We start from the raw sequence: 16,844 nt of genomic DNA on the forward strand, positions 1-16,844 counted from the left end.
GAGGCATTTGACACTCAATTGCCATTTATTTATTTATTTATTTATTTTATATTTAGGAGACGTGAAGGGTCCCCAATGAAACATACATTTCTAAATAATTATTGGACAATGTCCCAAGCTGGCAAATCCACTGTGTTTTCTGGACCTTTAACTGGTAAGTTTTCTCAACCATTGATCCAAAGAGTTTGAAAAATCCGATTTGTTGAGATGTTCTATTGGCAATCACAGTTTGCTGCTTAAAGGTTGACCAAAAACCACTATAACCTACACTGTATTAAATCCCTTTAGTAAGGTCTCAATCACGTGGTCCTTACCCCTTTAGAAAACAAAATCAAGGCTAGGACACTAAAGACTAAGCCAATGTTACAGAGGTAGACAGATTAGAACAGTCTACTAATACCTGGCATGTATTTTTATGAATGTTTTCCAGCCACAAATGAAATGGTCTCCACCTATGGTCTGGACCTTTTGTTCTCAGAATCTGGGCTCATGAAGCGAAGTATATCTGATATCACACTGTATGATCACAGCCATCATCTTAAAGCAATGCAGGTCATAACTTTCATTCATTACGATTTAATATGTCATTAAATAATCTTATTCTAAACTAAAATATGAGAGTACAAATATGTTTGACCGTAAGGTAACTTTAGTTTTTTTTTTTAAATTAAAACCCAGCTCAGTGGGTTTAATTACACTCATGGTCCCATAGATAACAGCCAGCTATTTGTGGGCACATGTATGATTCCAGTGATATAGCCACTAGATTTACAGCTACATTTTTGTTTGAATTGTATATATGTATTTAGCTGAGCTGGAAGTTCTAGGTGACTTCTCTTCTATTTAATGTTATATGTGTGTATGTGGTGCACTTGATCATATTTGATTGTGAGATTTAGTTCTGCTTATTTTACATATTCCCATAAGGTATCCATTGAAGCTCAAGGCCTGGAATCTCTTATGGGAGATGAAGAAGTGGAGGATGGAGGAGATGAAGCAATGGTTGGGATGTCCGCTATCTTGCTTGATGTCCAGCTGCGCCCAGTGGTGTTTTTCCAAGGCTACATGGATCTAATGTCTAAAGTATTTTCAAGCACAGGAGAGCCCAAAAGTGTGGTGAAAGGAAACATACTGTTTGTTGAGTATCTGCAGGTATGGTCAACCCTACAAGCTTCATGTGTCCAACTCTGACACATATACATTTTTTTTAAGTGGCAGAAATGAAAAAAGTTTTTAAACAGTATATTTTTTAAATTGTTGCTGACTCTTTAATTTAAAGCATTTTTTCACATACACATTCATGCATTTTTTATATGTACCCAAAAGCATAACTTGCAGTGGTGGACTAGCTGTTGGACCTCTCGAGGGAGTGCATTGATAGGGGAAAATACTTAGGGGTGTGGCCATCCTGCAAAAGAGGTGTGACTAGCCTCCATAAAGTTTTGGGTATAGCCTCTAGGTGAATGGTCTGGGCCTTTTAATAAAATATATATAGTAAATGTTGCTAGGGCATGCATTGTAGTGTTGAACAGCAATGCCCTGAAGAAAATACACCACAGTTCTGTGAAGTATAAAGTAACAACATTTCTATAATTCAAATGCACATTCTGATCCCTAGAGAAGGGTGGGCCCTTATTCTGTGGGGTCTATTGGGGGTTTCCCACTGTACCCCTCTGGGACAGCTCTGCTCCCGCTTACACAAGTGATAGCTGTGCAAGTGCTCAGAGAAAACTGTTGCAACTGGAGGCAGCTACATCAATGAAATTAATGGGTGATCTATAAGAACACAGATAACTATTACTGAGTTAGGACATCATGAGTAGTGCATGCAGGTAGAGTAATGCCCCTTTCCCACTGCAGCTAAAAAACGGTAAATTGCAGATTTTCAGCGCAATTTACTGTTTTAAGGCTGCAGTGGGAAAGTGCCAGAGTTGAAATACCGTTTAAAGTTAAATGGTATTTCAACCAATTTTAAAGCAGAGTCCTACATGTACAAATAACGTTTAAGAGGAAGTGGGAATGCCTCTTAAACGTTATTTAGCCTCCAGGCAGTCCCCAGTGCCTGATGAGAACTAGTAGTTCTCACTTTGTGCATGTGTAATGAGTGCGCGTGCATAATAATGAGCTGTTCATTACATATGCGCATATGTAATGAGCGGCTCATTATTATGCACGTGCACTCATTACATATGCGCAAAGTGAGAACTACTAGTTCTCATCAGGCACTGGGACTGCCTGGACCCCGCATGGACCCTGCATGGACCCCCGCTGCCTCCCCACTGCCCTGCATCCCCGTGCAGGTAAGTACAAGGGGAGGGGAGGTGGGGGCACAGGGCTGGTACGAGGGGGTTAGGCACTATTTACACTTGGGGGGGATTAGGCACTCTTTACACTGGGGGGGGGGGGTTAGGCACTCTACATTTTACACGGTTCACTGCAATGGGAATGGTACTTAAATGGTATTTAAAACGGTAATCTGCTGCAGTGGGAATGCTAATACCGTTTTAAATACCATTTAAGATTACCAGTACTTTAAACTGGTCTGCAGTGGGAAAGCAGCATAATTCATCATGACATGGGACAGCTCTGCTCCCGCTTACACAAGTGATAGCTGTGCAAGTGCTCAGAGAAAACTGTTGCAACTGGAGGCAGCTACATCAATTAATGGGTGATCTATAAGAACACAGATAACTATTACTGAGTTAGGACATCATGAGTAGTGCATGCAGGTAGAGTAATTCAGCATGACATCCTGGCTTGCACATATTGCTTTTAATGCTCTGTGGTCTTCTTTTCCACAGCCTTCACAGTACAGTATGACCAGTGTTATTTCAATTAGTTTTATTATGCATAAAAGCCGACTTTCTTTTATGAATCACAAGTAGACACCAATGAAAACTCAATTGTTAGGGCAGCGTCATTTATGTAAACTTGGAATTACCACCGTACATGTGGTTAAATACTTTATGCAAATATTTCATTTTCATTTTCAGTTTTTATAATTAAAAAAAGACTGGAGGCAAATCATGAATTATGAGTTGTAACAATCTGTGCAAGTGTCCTTTGTGGATCAAATTTGTTCCTTTAGGGCAGGGATGGGGAACCTTTTGGCCCTTCAGCTGTTGTTGAACTATACATACCATAATGCCCTGCTACAGTTTTGCTATTTGGCCATGCTAAAACTGTTGTAGGGCATGCTGGGATGTGTAAGTCAACAACAGCTGGAGGGCCAAAGGTTCTCCCTCCCTGCTTTAGGGTTTGAATACTTTAGCAAGCTACAGTGTATGTAAAGTATGTTCCTAAACCTTTGCAAATAATCCGTATATGCTTAAATGAAAACAATACTGTATATAATTAACATTTGGCCTATAAACAGATTTTTAAAGTTGATCTCCTATGTTTTGATAATGGTTCCTATTCAGCTCTAACTCCTCCTCCAATACTTTTCGAAATGTAAAAAAGGTTGTGATAATAAGATTTGTTTCACTTGTGGCTTGCTGTACAATTAGGTATGTATCCATTGCACCCTGTCTGATGGTATCTTTCAGTTCCAGGTATCTGTTTTGTATGGTAGTGATTCACGTAGCACCAACAAACATTTTTTTTCTTTGCTTTGTTATAACAGTATTCTCTGTGATAGGGCTGTCTGACACAACAAGCAGTGTTTTCAGACAATTACGGATATATAATTGGAGTCAGCTTTCACATTACCGGCAATTACTACATAGCAGAGACATTACTGTCATTCAACACTAAATTTTCTGTTTTAGTTTTAAGTACTGAAACCCAAACAGTGAGGGTTACGTACTAAGATGGGAGCATACTTGCTTATTTTTGAAACTTTGTTTCAGGGAGATTATAGTCGGTAGTAGAATTTTGCGAAGCGCTCCATTGAGGGGGCATGTCATGCTCCACCCAAAGGGGGCATGGCTAGTTCCACATATGGAGAGATTGTGGAAAGAGATTGTAAACATGACACCTAGAAGCGTGGGTGTGTACTGCTACATCTGGGAGGAATCTTTTAAAATGACTGATATAAAAATGTAGATGAGCCCCAAAGCATTGGTGTTGGGCAATGGTGCTGATGATTCAGTATATGCTGCTTTCCCACTGCCCCCCCCCCCCCCCCTCCAGGACTTACCTGACCAGGCTGAAGCCTGGTGCTGTCCCCAGTGACCCTGTGCGGTGGTCACCGGGCTGATTGAGTGTAAAAAAATAGAATAATCTCTTGTCTTTTACTGTGGAACTATGAGTACCAGCAAGCCTCCCCCGCATGCTGGGACTTGGAGAACCACAAGTCCCAGCATGCAGGGCATTAAAGGGCCCGCTGGCACTTGTAGTTATACAGTAAAATAAATAGTTAAATAAACACACACTGACAACACAGTAAAATAAAAGTTTAATACATACATTACACAAACACACATACTGATACTTACCTATCTTGAGCCCAGGGTGAAGTGAATACATTAATAAATTAACTACTGATATCGCATGTGCGATGCGATTTCACTACGCAGAATGGCCCACTAAGCAAATAGCTAGTACCAAAAAAGATTTTTTTTAAATTACAAAACTGTCGACCTTTTTTATGTTGACACACTGTATGGGGTGAAATGTAATAGGATGAGAGATTCAGAAAGTGAGAGATTTGGTAAGAAATCACCAGTTTTTTTTTTTTTAAAGCGCCAATCATTTACACTGCAAAATTAAACTGATTTTACAGTGTAAATGATTGCTGATTTAAAAAACTCTAAATCTATATTTCCCCCATGGTCTCGACCTTGTGACTGTTGATCTATTATCTGGGTACCCAGCTTCTTCACTGGTCCACTTCCCCACTCTTTCCACTGCTTGACACATCTCTCCCTATGTCAAGGACTGAAAATTAGCATAGTATATGGGTGACCAACTTCATGAATACATTTGGACATACACTATACAATTATCTGACAGATCATCTACCAGATCTGGCAGGTTGGAATAAAAATCTGGTAATGGATGAGAGCAAATCACAATTGACCATTTGCTCAGGACACTGGAAATGGATAAAATCAGTTATTCAGACAAAACTTGGTTATATCACAGTTATTGTATAGTGTATGCCCAGCTTTATTCTCTGAATACATTGTTTGGCACAAATCATAGTAAATTACTTTACTATTTAACATTCTGCCCTGGGGTGTAATATTTGGGGTAGCAGCTGTCAGATGCTATTGTACGAAGCTGCCACCTAGTGTTTGCAGTAGACTAGTGAGGTGTCTATGGTCAGCAAGGAACTTAATGAGCTCCCCCGTGACTGCCAATACCACAAGGCATATGAAGCGATCTTCGAGAAGAGAGAGAAGAGAGACAGGCAGCTAAATCTTCTGGTTACTCGCCTGACTGTTCCATAAATATGTGTGTGTGTGTGATTACCTAAAATGTACTTTAGTTTAGTTTTCATTAATAAATGAATTTCAAAGCTCTAAAATGCCATAAGCTGTTTGGTTCTGATGTTTGGTAGTCACAATAATGGCAGTGTTTTGCCCTTCTATTTTCCAGTGGTTACCATTGCAATCTGGGCTGCATGCCACTTTTCAGTATCAAGGTGTGCTTGGACTAGACATTACAGCCAACATTGATGTCAGCATATGGGACCAGCAATCAAAAACCAACATCAATACCAAGTACGATTTAGTTGGTAGAAATGTCTATTCTTAATTAGATATTGACAAGAAATTCTCTGCCGAAAGTTTGTGCTTTCATTTGTGCAGCAGACTGATGTAAACCTGTTAAAATTGAATATTTTTCATTTACAGGGAGAGATTTGCAAATTTTACTGAAATTAATTATTGATTTTGGGATCAACTGCCAAAAGCAAATAGTTAATGTTATATAATCAACTGAGGTATAGCAGCAAACGTAAAAATCTGGATATTACTATATTCCACAAGAGGGCAGCATCGCTGCATCCTGGGAGATTTCTGAACCACACCGCTCTATATATAACATTGATGGGAGTTGTAAATTAACATGCTGTTTTAGATGATCTTTGCAAGATTGAAACTTAAATGTGAACCCATTAACTCACCAGTCTCTACGTGATGTTTTATCTTATTAAATAATATGCCACATCTTTGTAATACATCATTGAAAAAGGTAGAGATTGGATAATATTGACAGACCGATAGAAAATGAAGAAGAGTGCAAGGACTCAGGCTGGGGATCAGATGAGATCCTCATAATGTAGCACTTTCTGATGCTGTTTCTGTAAAACTACAGAAAATTGTAATTAGATCTTGTAATTAAAACTGTCCCCTGATCTAACCATAGATTTCATGCTTGCTACAGTTGTCCTGATGAGAAAATCAGTCTGAACAAGTCAGTGGAATTGTTTTCATCTCCGGCCATCTTTTTAAAGCAGACGAAGAGGAAAAAAATTATTATTTTTTAAACAGAACAGTACAAAACCCTTTATAATGTTAATCGCAAAAAATATTTTGGTGCTTAAGCGTCCAAGTTTGTTCAAAGTGCAAGATGCCATCCAACTTGGACATATTTTTAAAGAGGCAATCATTTACCATATAAATGATTGCCGCTTTTAGAAAAAGGTCTTCGTTTGACCAGCATACTGCACCTCCAGTAAAATCAGACCCTATTACGGATGGGTATCCGGACAATGTGCAGACAGCAAAAAGGTTGACATGCTAAATGCATTTAGGTCGACATGAAAAATGTCGACATGACTGTAGGTCGGCATAGGTTTAGGTAGACGCAATCATTAGGTCGACTTGGGGAATGTCGACAGTCAAAAGGTCGACATGGGTTTTTCACTTTTTTTTTTGAGCCAACGTGCCAACAGGCAGTATTTCATGCCCTACTATCCACTAGCATAGCGAGGCACCGTGCCCGAAGCATGGTGAGTGGACGCGGTACTACGTTTTAGTGTCTATGTTGACTGTGTTGCCATGTAGAACAAAAAAATGTGAAAAACCCCATGTCGACCTTTTGATTGTTGACCTTCCCCATGTCAACCTAATGCTTGTGTCGACCTAATGACATGTCGACCTAAACCCATGTCGACCTAGCGTTATGTCGACCTTCTTGCATGTCAACCTTAATGCATGTCGACCTAAATGCATGTTGACCTAATGGTTGTCGACCTTTTTGCTGTCTACCCGTTGTCCCACACCCTTACGGATGGCCCGTGATATTATTAACTGGTGAGTAAAATGTATTTATTTATCCTCTACCTACAGTAGCTTCTGTTTGTAAACCAAGTGTCCATATACTAGGACCTTATTCCTCATTTCTCCCTGGGGGAGATAAATCAAAGCATAGAGAGAGATAAAGTGAAGAAGGATATAGAACCAACCGATGAGCTCCTGTCTTTTTATGGGGGGGGAATAAAAGTGGAAAGAAAGAGTGAGAAAGTGGAAAGATTGGGCAGAAGATAAGGGGTTAAACGGATAAAACAAAGTGACAAAGCAGCTATTGAAAGGTGACTGTGACCATTGTTTCTAATACTAATAAGACCATGTCCTGGGGGGGGGGGGACTATGAGGAGGACCTGGTCTTCATGATTTAGGCGCCATTTTGCACTGGGGGTTAGGATGTGGGGCTGTGCTGTGCAGCACTGTGACTGTATCAGAGAAGGGCTGTGTCAAACACTGTGCTGCATCACTTCTATGTCTGTCATTCAAAGGCTGTGGACTGCAGCGCTGTGAGGAACTGTGTTGTGTGTTCAGTGCAGGCACCATTTATAAAACTTAACATAAAATAAAATAAAAATAATGTTTAATGGGTTCTAGCATGCCAATATTACTAGAAGTTCTGGAAGTCGCAGTGTATAAAATATATACAAATAATACATTTGTGTTGTCCAGGTACTGTATTGTATAATAATAATAATAATAATAATAATAATAATAATGTTCATTAGGTGCCAGTGTGCCACCATTACTAAAAGTGCTGTAAGTTGCAGTGTTTATAATTAAAAATATATATATATGAGGAATCCAATGAGGAGAATAACATTTCCAACAAGAGGACTGTTAGCTGCCTTGGTACTTGTGTAGTTTCACGGCGTGCGTCTAAGACCCCTTGCGGGGCTCGCTTCGCTCGCCCACGCTGCGGGCTCGGTGGCTCGCTACGCTCGCCACGCTATTTAAAATCAACTCCATGCCAACATGGATAGTGGAGGTATGAACTATCCATGTTGGCATGGAGTTAAGTTACTTTTTTTAACATATTTTGTGGCGAGCGTAGAACCCGGAAGTAGCAAGGCGCCATGCTGGCGCCATGAAACTACACAAGTACCGCTGCCTTAAACCCATTGGTAGCTGTTTGTGGCGTCCAAATCAAGCATTTCAGTCACAAAAATGGCCATCTCTGTTGCTGAAGTGCTTGGTTTGTTCGTGTCTTCTTTTAAATAGGGGAGGGCCACAGAATGATTGCATCTTGCACCACTTTACTTTTCCCAAACACACACCACCATTTGAGGATGGTGTTATGTTTTAATTATCAGACCTGTCACCATCTCCAGACTTCCTTGCACATGTGAGGTTCACTAATAATGAGATGTCAATTATACAAGATCTTGAATGTGCATTGGGGTGAGGCTAGGGTGGCCAATCTCGGGATCGAGATTGGCGGGATCCCGGGATTTGGCCCCCAAAATGCCGGGAGTCAATCCCAGGATTGGAGTTTCCAATCCCGGAATTTCAGATTAGACTGCGCATGCGCAGTCTAATGCCGGGTAGCGTCTGATCACATGCTCAGACGCTGCCTGGCTTCTCCCATACCCGGCAGAGCAGCACTGCGCAGCATGACCTCTCAGCGTGATGAGATCAGAGGTCACGCTGCGCAGGCAGAGATCACGCCCGGCAGTTTGAAGTCGCCTGCCCACCCAGCCAGCAAGCAACTCCGCACTATGAACCACCCCCCCCCCCCCTCCCGGCTCCCAGCAGTAGGAAGCCACCCTCCCGGCCACCCAACTACCCAGCCCACTCACCCAACCCGGCCACTGGCCGCACCTGCAAATGTAAGTAAAGGCGGGGCGCCCAGCGCGGTTTTTTATTAGGAAAGCCAATCCCAAGATCCCGGGATTGGCTTCCCAAGGGGGGAGATTCTCTAAACTAAAAATGTGGTAAAACCCCCGTTATCTGGGTTTTTATCGCATTTTGGGATGCTCTAAGCATCCCCCGCCGGGTTACTGCGGCGGGGGGGCATCGTCAGAAAAATCTGGCGATGCCCCATACTAACACGGCCCCCCGCCGTCCCGCACCTACCCACCACAGTCCCGCACTGACACCCCCCCCCCCCCTCACCTGTGTCCGGGCAGCACAGAGCTGTGCTGTCTGGACCTGTGACCTCCTCCTCCCTGCACTTTACATCCTCTTTCGGGTGCAGGGAGGAGGAGAGCAACCCCCCCCCCCCTGCAGCAGCAGCAGTCCGGTAAGAGAGGGATGGGGGGAGCCGCCACTCATCGCCAGGTCAACGCAAAAGACAGCTCTTAACGCAAGAGCTGTCTTTTGTGATAATTATAGCATATGTTAGATCATATGCAATAGTTATGTTTGCGGTAGCCGGCGATGGGCGGCGGTAAGGGGGCGCGGATGTTAGAGCATTCCCCCCTGTTTGAGACACTAGGCTAAAGCGCTTTAGGATTTGACAAGAGATCTGGAGTTCTACATTTTGGCACAACTGCTTCCTGCTTTGCATTGATAAATGGCTAAGCAGAATCTCCTTTATTGACAAGATGGGCGCAGCAATATTACATCTCCTTGATACTGTCATTATTTTCTGATGATGAAGAAGCCCAACTGAACTGCCTGACTCAGTATAAGGAAGTCATAAAGGTTACTTTTCCTCATTCAGACACTTGGCTGGCATTCAAAAGTAATTCAGCACTGATTTAAAAGAGCCTCTACAATACTAGGAATCACCATTAGGATGAAGGATGGAAAAATGTAGAGACAAGCAGACGAGCAGAAATAGGTATGACAAGTACAGAAACTTAGGGAACATATAAAATAGAGATGACAATGAAAGGATTCCATGACACATGAAGCACATTAATCACAGTCTGGAACAATCTTTGTCAGTATCAGAAAGTCAGATAAAAGAAATCAGAATCACAACAGTCACTAGCACTGCTTGTTGTACCTTCTAACATTTCACAGCTTGGAATTAAGATGGGTGATAGTTTAGACGTCATATAGGATAGTTCAGTGATCTGCAACATGTTTAAAAAAAGAAGCACCTGACAACGTGGAATTGCACGTGGAATTATATATCATCAAGAGCTTACAAATGTTTTATAATAATAATAATAATGTATGATTACAAACATTGTGCTTGTCATGCAACGCACAATAGCATTGAAGTATGCACTCCTGAGTTGGTGGGTGCTTTATATAATGTTGTTTCTCACTTTTTTCCTAACTGTTGTAGTTTTATTCTCTTTCCAGTATCAGACTGTAGTCCTCTCTTTCCACGATTGTTTTTGTACATGTAGTGAAATGGTTAAATGCTACAAGCTGTCTCTTTAATTAGTTTATTGTGCATGACTCATCAGCCACAATGACATCACATATCTGAGTGACCAGAAGTATAGGCCAGGCTGATTAAACCTAAAAGTAGGTTTTTGTTGTTTATCTGGATCTTCTTAAGTTTGTATATGTATGCAAAAGCCTGTCACGGTGTTATTGGAGCATTACAGTACTATACAGTGGAGGAACAATTTCTACCTTATTCTATAAATTGCTCTGATCATCTTTTACTTGAATCCTGTTATGTTATTTAAAACCAACTCTGGTTTGGATTATGGACTAACCTGCTTCCTCTCATCCACTGTGCACCCACCACTCGTAGGCACCTGCCAATAGGTTTTATGAACCCACTTACCATCTCACCTGTTGTATTTCCTGTCAGAATTGCTGCCCACACTTCTACACTATTTTTTATTTATTTATTTTTTTTGTCTGTGATCCATAAGTATAGTGCCTGAAAACACAGAAATTATAAAATAAATACAAAGTTTTGGCGTGGACTGAATTTTACTGGTGCAAAGGGCCTTATGTAATGTACACTATGCATGTTAACACAGATGATTCGATGATGTGTCTTTGGATGCAGCAGAAAATCAAAAAAGCATGCAATGGGCATCTCCTATTTTTAGGAGAGCTGCTGATACCCCTTGAGCCTGGAAAGGAGAGAAGACAGCCAGCCCGGAGCCCTAGCACATGCTCAATGGATCTAGCAGGTGTTGGGACCATAGTATGCGCGAAAGCCATGGTGTGACTGTGCATGCAGCATGCAAAATCCCCTGGCTTCTTTAAACTGCATTGACTGTAGCCCATAGAAGCCAGCTAGGGCTGCACAAAAGGTAGGGAGTGATTTCCTACAGCTCTCTGCTAATTGTAGCTTGGTCTGGCAGTCTCAGAGGAAGGGCAGCTCCCTCTGGGACTTCCTTGTGTCTCTGTGACTGACAGGTAGGACTTGCAATAGAAAGTCACTGCCAGTGCAGTGACATACAGATGGAGTGCCTCTCAGCCAGCGCCGGGGCTCGCCGGATTGCCCCCTGCTGGCAAGATGGTGCTCTATCTGACTGGGAGTTTTTGGGCAGCGGGGGACATGAACCCTGCCCATCTCCGCTTCAGGCAGATGGGCAGGGTTAGCGGGGGAGTGGGGAGGTGGCATCAGGCAGCGGGGACCGGCGGCGAAGCGCTAGGGACTGGTGGGGAACTTTCTTAGTAAATGGGACACCCTTCTGGCGGCTGCGGTTGGCGTACTGCATCTGGCTCACTTACCCTGTGCGGGATGGCGGATTGTACCTGGAGGGACTGCAGTTTTGTAGCCCATGGGTAAAATGCGCAACTGAATAGAATTCAATAAAATAAACAAAAAAATGGATGGCAACAAGGTTATTTTCATATATCTCTCCTCCAAAGCCTGACACATAAAGTGTATTAAATAAACTGTTCGAATCAGAGCTGTACTTGGCCATTACTAACTAGATGTCTTTTTTTTTTATCCCAGAGCTGGCATTGTTTTAGAATTCAAGACAGAAATCGATACCTCGTTCTTCCACGCAGACATGAAGGCTCAGATTGATGCAGAGACCTCTGTAAATTTGGACTCGCTTATGAAATTTACAAGCTCTCCAATGTTGATGTGCCTTGAGCTGCGGCAGAATGATCTACCTTACAGGTGACAGACAAGTGCTGTGAGCCGGTTTAAAGGAGAGCTGCATGCAAAACTGGTTTAAGCTCTGTTTGTCTGAACCCTTCACATACATATGATTTGTACTAATATCAACTGCATTGCCTTTGTTCTGTCATTTCTGCAGCGTTGCACAATCTGCAGAATGAATATCAACCAAATATGTGTAGCAACACTGGAAAGCTGCAAAACTGATTGCTGCACCACAGGCCTGTCAATATAATAATGTGTCTGAAAGCATGATTGATCTAACAATCTTTGGGTAGAGTGACAGCCTGTGGTGCCTTTCTGTCTGAGCTGCATTTTGTTCAGTAATAATAATGCAGCTGAAAAGAGTCCATAAAACAGGATCTTTGGATCACTGAAATTGATTTGGTCTATTTGCAAAGTCATTCTGGCCTGCGAGAGAGTTATGTGAGGAAACCAGGATCATTTAACTCTGCAGTTGCACCAACTGGTTGGTTCAGGGTTTCCTACCCTCCCGGAATGTCCGGGAGGGTCCCGGAAATCGGGTCCCCCTCCCGGCCCCCCGGAAAGGACGGCAACCCTCCCGCATTGTCCTACCTTTCCGGCGGATAATCTAGTACTGTTTCTTTAAATCATAGAGTTCCTTTATAGATAATCTGTACAGAATAATATTTGCAATGAAAGTCTTGAATCTCAGCACAAAAGCCACCTTTATCTCTTGCATTATTTAACAGTCCTCCAGATTTCTATGCTGTAATAGCCATCCTGAGTTACATTTCCCCAGACAAAATATGACTCATGTTCTTATTAGATTGCTGATAAAACATAGATGAGAGCGCTCTAGTTTACCAATAGTCTGCTTTATCACAACCCGCAAGGAACGACATCTCCTGCATGCGAGGTAATTGGCCATCTCTTCTGCAGTATTAAAAAACATGATATTAAAAGGCCCTGTTTTATCATCCAGCTGTAAATATAAAATGTACAATATTGCAGCCTACAAAGCATGTTGTGTATCAAACACGCTGATATAACTTCATTGCAAAATATAAAAATAATTTTAGATTTGTAAATGTAACCTTCTGATTTCTTGGACAGGTACAAATCATGTACACCTCATTTCCAGCTGTCCATATCCTGAGACTCAGATACATTTTATACTCCCCTAGACCATATTTGTCTTCATTGCCAGAGAACACCAGGCCTTGTGCCACCTCCCGTCATCTCTATCAAGTACCCCATTTAGATGGGACATTTCTGCAATCTCAACATTTGGAAGCCATGTCCCCATGGTATCCGGACTAATCATAGAATGACTCAAGATAGACAGTCAAATGGTCGACCACTAATGGTCGACAGAGTCAAAAGGTTGATGGTCAAAAGGTCTACAGGGTTTAATGGTCGACATGGTCAAAAGGTCAATATGAAAAAGGTCGATATGCCAGGGTGGTAATGTGCCAGGCACACCTGTAACTGGTCAGGACAGCAATTTAAAGACTTTTGTAATGGGGGAAATGTTTCATGGGGTGGAAGAGCTTAAAAATTACCACCATTGCATGAGCATGACTTTACATCCCAACATCATTTGAACCATATTTTATTTGTATGCATACTGATGGACAGATGCAATAAGCCAGTACCATACCTCCCAACTGGACCGCTTTTCGAGGGACCATCTTGGTTTTTTTTGGGACGCTGCTGTGTCCTGCACATGGCTGGCAGTGTCCCGTGGCATATGCGGGGGGGGGGGCAGTTGGGAGTCACCCGTGAACATGCACACAGCATATATTCCTGCAACCAGAGGGGCTGGGGCATAGTCAGTGGCTCATAGAGCCACTGACCATGCCCCTACAGCAGCAAAAATGGTGCATGGCCTCATGGGAGTGCAACAAGTATAGGCCATGCCCTCTTGCCACTAGGCCACACCCCAAAATTCCGGGCAGTGTCTCTCTTCGAGTTTGTCAAATGTTGGGAGGTATGCAGTGCATAGGCTTCATTATAATAGTACAGTGAAGATGCCAAAGGGACATTAAACTAAACAATGAACAGAAATGTATGAATGCTATCTGTAATATTTATTACTACATATACATAATTTCCCTCCAACCAGAAATCTTTCTTGATCTAAAAAATATCTGTATTGCTTGGAAGTGTGGTATGAAGACATCTGAGTTTTACAGAATGAATCTCTGATACCTGTCTGTGTCAAGAGTCCGTCCTATGGGATGATGGTTGTGTGGTGCAAAAAGTTGCCAATAATATCATTCAACAGTTGGGATCTGTTTGAACTAAGGCATTTCTCCGCCTTTTGTATTGGCGGCTACCTCAGAGAACAGTGTATCTAGTTAAAGCTACTGTGCATACTCCTTTATGGCTTCTTCGGGGAGGCCTTATACTTATACCTCGCACGGTCGCACCTGATACAGTCATCAGCTAGTAACCTGTATGCTTTGCTCAATCACTGCTCCATGACAAGTGTCTGTATAAGCATAACTGTGACTACAGCTGTACAAATCAAATTAGTGCTGAATTCAACTCACTGATTAAGTGCTGAGCTGGTTGTTGCCTCAGAGCATCTGCTCGTGTGTACCTACCTCTGCCATACCACTGCCTCCTGTACACACATATTCCAAAACTTCATAGTGGATTTGACTACAGCCAAGTTTATCCTATTTGGCCAAGCACACCATTGTATTGTCACAAACACTGGAAACACTTGCTAATTTTCTGAAGAGCATACTGATTATAGAACTTTGGGCCAGTACCATAGACTCAAATCAGTAATATTCCACTTGAATTGGTGGCGTTGGCAGACATGGGTTATAGTTAGTTTTAAATCTGCCTATGGCAGAGCCATCTTAACAAGCAGTGCACTGGGGCCCATCCAATTATAAAAACAAATGAAAAAAAAAAAAGTTAAATTACCAATCATGCAGTCTCATGTCATTTATCCACATGGTTCTGATTGATGTATAGCTCCTGTGGGCCCCACTGCCTTGGGCCCTAACCTCTCCAGTCAGATTCCAGACTGTGCACTTTAATCATACTGTACATTATATTGAACAGGACTTTGGTGTGTTTTCTACAGTGTATTGCTGTGGTTAATCTGGTATACATTTACTAAAGTATATATATTTATCAGGGGCTCAGATCATGCATTCTATAATGGTTAGTGAAGCCTCTATTGGGCCTGGCCACATCCCATCTGGTGGCTGGCTACACCCTAAAGACTGGGCTCCTAAGATTGCATCCCCCTTGATGGGAGTTGACTAAGTCCAATGAGAATGCAGAAGAGTTCAGAGGCTGCGAGGCTTGTGCTGAGCTCTGATTGGTGAAGCTTGTTGCATGCTTCTCAGGCCGCGCTGAGCCTGTGAGGTATCCTACAGAGTAAGGTACAGAGAGTCAAACACAAGCTTTTCATTTGGTATATATATTAACCCCCCCCCCCCCCCTACAGTTACCCATTGACTGTGCAGTTTGTGGCCAGTAATGACAATTGGGAGGGGGTGTCTAAAGTGATTTGGGCCCCCTGAAGGCTTAATCCGGTCCTGAGCATACTGCAAACAATTCACTGGAAACAGGCTATGAGGCAGGGAGAGAATGCACTATCTGGCCTTTAGCTCATTCACTGTCTAGCTGCATGCTGGAAATACTGCCTGGCTACTTTTAATGTGTGTAATACATAATAAAAGTTGCCAAGAAGCCCAGGAGGCAATGGCCCGTGAGGCAGACTTTCCTAGTTCGAAGGCCCCTATAGTTATGGCTTCCTGAACAGCTTGCCCCGTGGGCCCATATACTAAGATAACCCTGACCTGGAGTCCCTTTGTCTGTGTTCATATTCCATAACAGAAACTTTAACACAAGTAAAACAGGGATCAGAGGATTCCCATGATAATAATGTGTAAATAGTGTAGGTTGAAGGCCATTATTTATTATTTATTTATTAACAGTTTCTTATATAGCGCATACATATTCCGGAGCGCTGCACAGAGAGTATTTGAACATTACCATTGAACATTACCGTTACTGTATGCAGAATGGTAACCTGCTATTTGTAACTATCTACTATAGTAGTGCATACTCTGACAATATTTGACTGCTTAGTGCTGGTAGCTAATACTGTTTTTCTCTTCTCTATGTAGAGAAACCTTTATTCTTACAGAGTCATTTCCAGAGAGGAATGCAACACATACAGTTCGGAAAGGAAGAAAAGCTACTCTGTGGGGGCGAGATTTTCCCTTTCACAACTCAAACTCTGAAATGTGTAGGACATTGAAGGTTGAGGAGGATGCAGGCACCATTCTCTAGCAGCAGCAGGGTGACTGAGCAATGCATCTATTACAGCCCTTTGCTGTGCTATACTAATTACTAGAGCTGTGGACTGGACTTGAAACACAACAGCAGGATGATTTTGTAATTTGAACAGGTCAATAAAATCAATTTTGAAGGGAAATCAGTTTGTGCCGGAGTTTTTCCTCATAATGCAGATGCTGGCGGTGTTCTCTGAGAGAATGGTTTGTCTTTCTGAACAAAGGAATGTGAAGAGCGCAATCTGTTGTTTACAAGAATCCTTGATCTGATCTGTCTGATTAACTAACTATTAAACATGCACATAATATATCTTTGTATGGCAAATTGGGAGTTTTAGCCAACGAAGATTGACTTTAACA

General features: G+C 42.2%; 1 protein-coding gene across 1 annotated transcript in view; it reads left to right on the forward strand.

Moving 5' to 3' along the window:
* LOC146007743 (microsomal triglyceride transfer protein-like) overlaps positions 1-16,627 on the forward strand; it is a 119,290-nt gene extending 102,663 nt beyond the window's left edge. Inside the window, exons 13-18 of the mRNA XM_083146326.1 lie at positions 57-154; positions 431-552; positions 928-1,152; positions 5,545-5,669; positions 12,025-12,195; positions 16,317-16,627. Coding sequence (XP_083002452.1) covers positions 57-154; positions 431-552; positions 928-1,152; positions 5,545-5,669; positions 12,025-12,195; positions 16,317-16,482 — 907 coding nt within the window. The 3' untranslated portion in view covers positions 16,483-16,627. The remainder of the gene's footprint in view (positions 1-56; positions 155-430; positions 553-927; positions 1,153-5,544; positions 5,670-12,024; positions 12,196-16,316) is intronic.
* Positions 16,628-16,844: the final 217 nt, after the last annotated feature.

Source organism: Crinia signifera, chromosome 6 (assembly GCF_055691185.1).
Source record: "Crinia signifera chromosome 6, ASM5569118v1, whole genome shotgun sequence".
Classification (NCBI taxonomy): domain Eukaryota; kingdom Metazoa; phylum Chordata; class Amphibia; order Anura; family Myobatrachidae; genus Crinia; species Crinia signifera.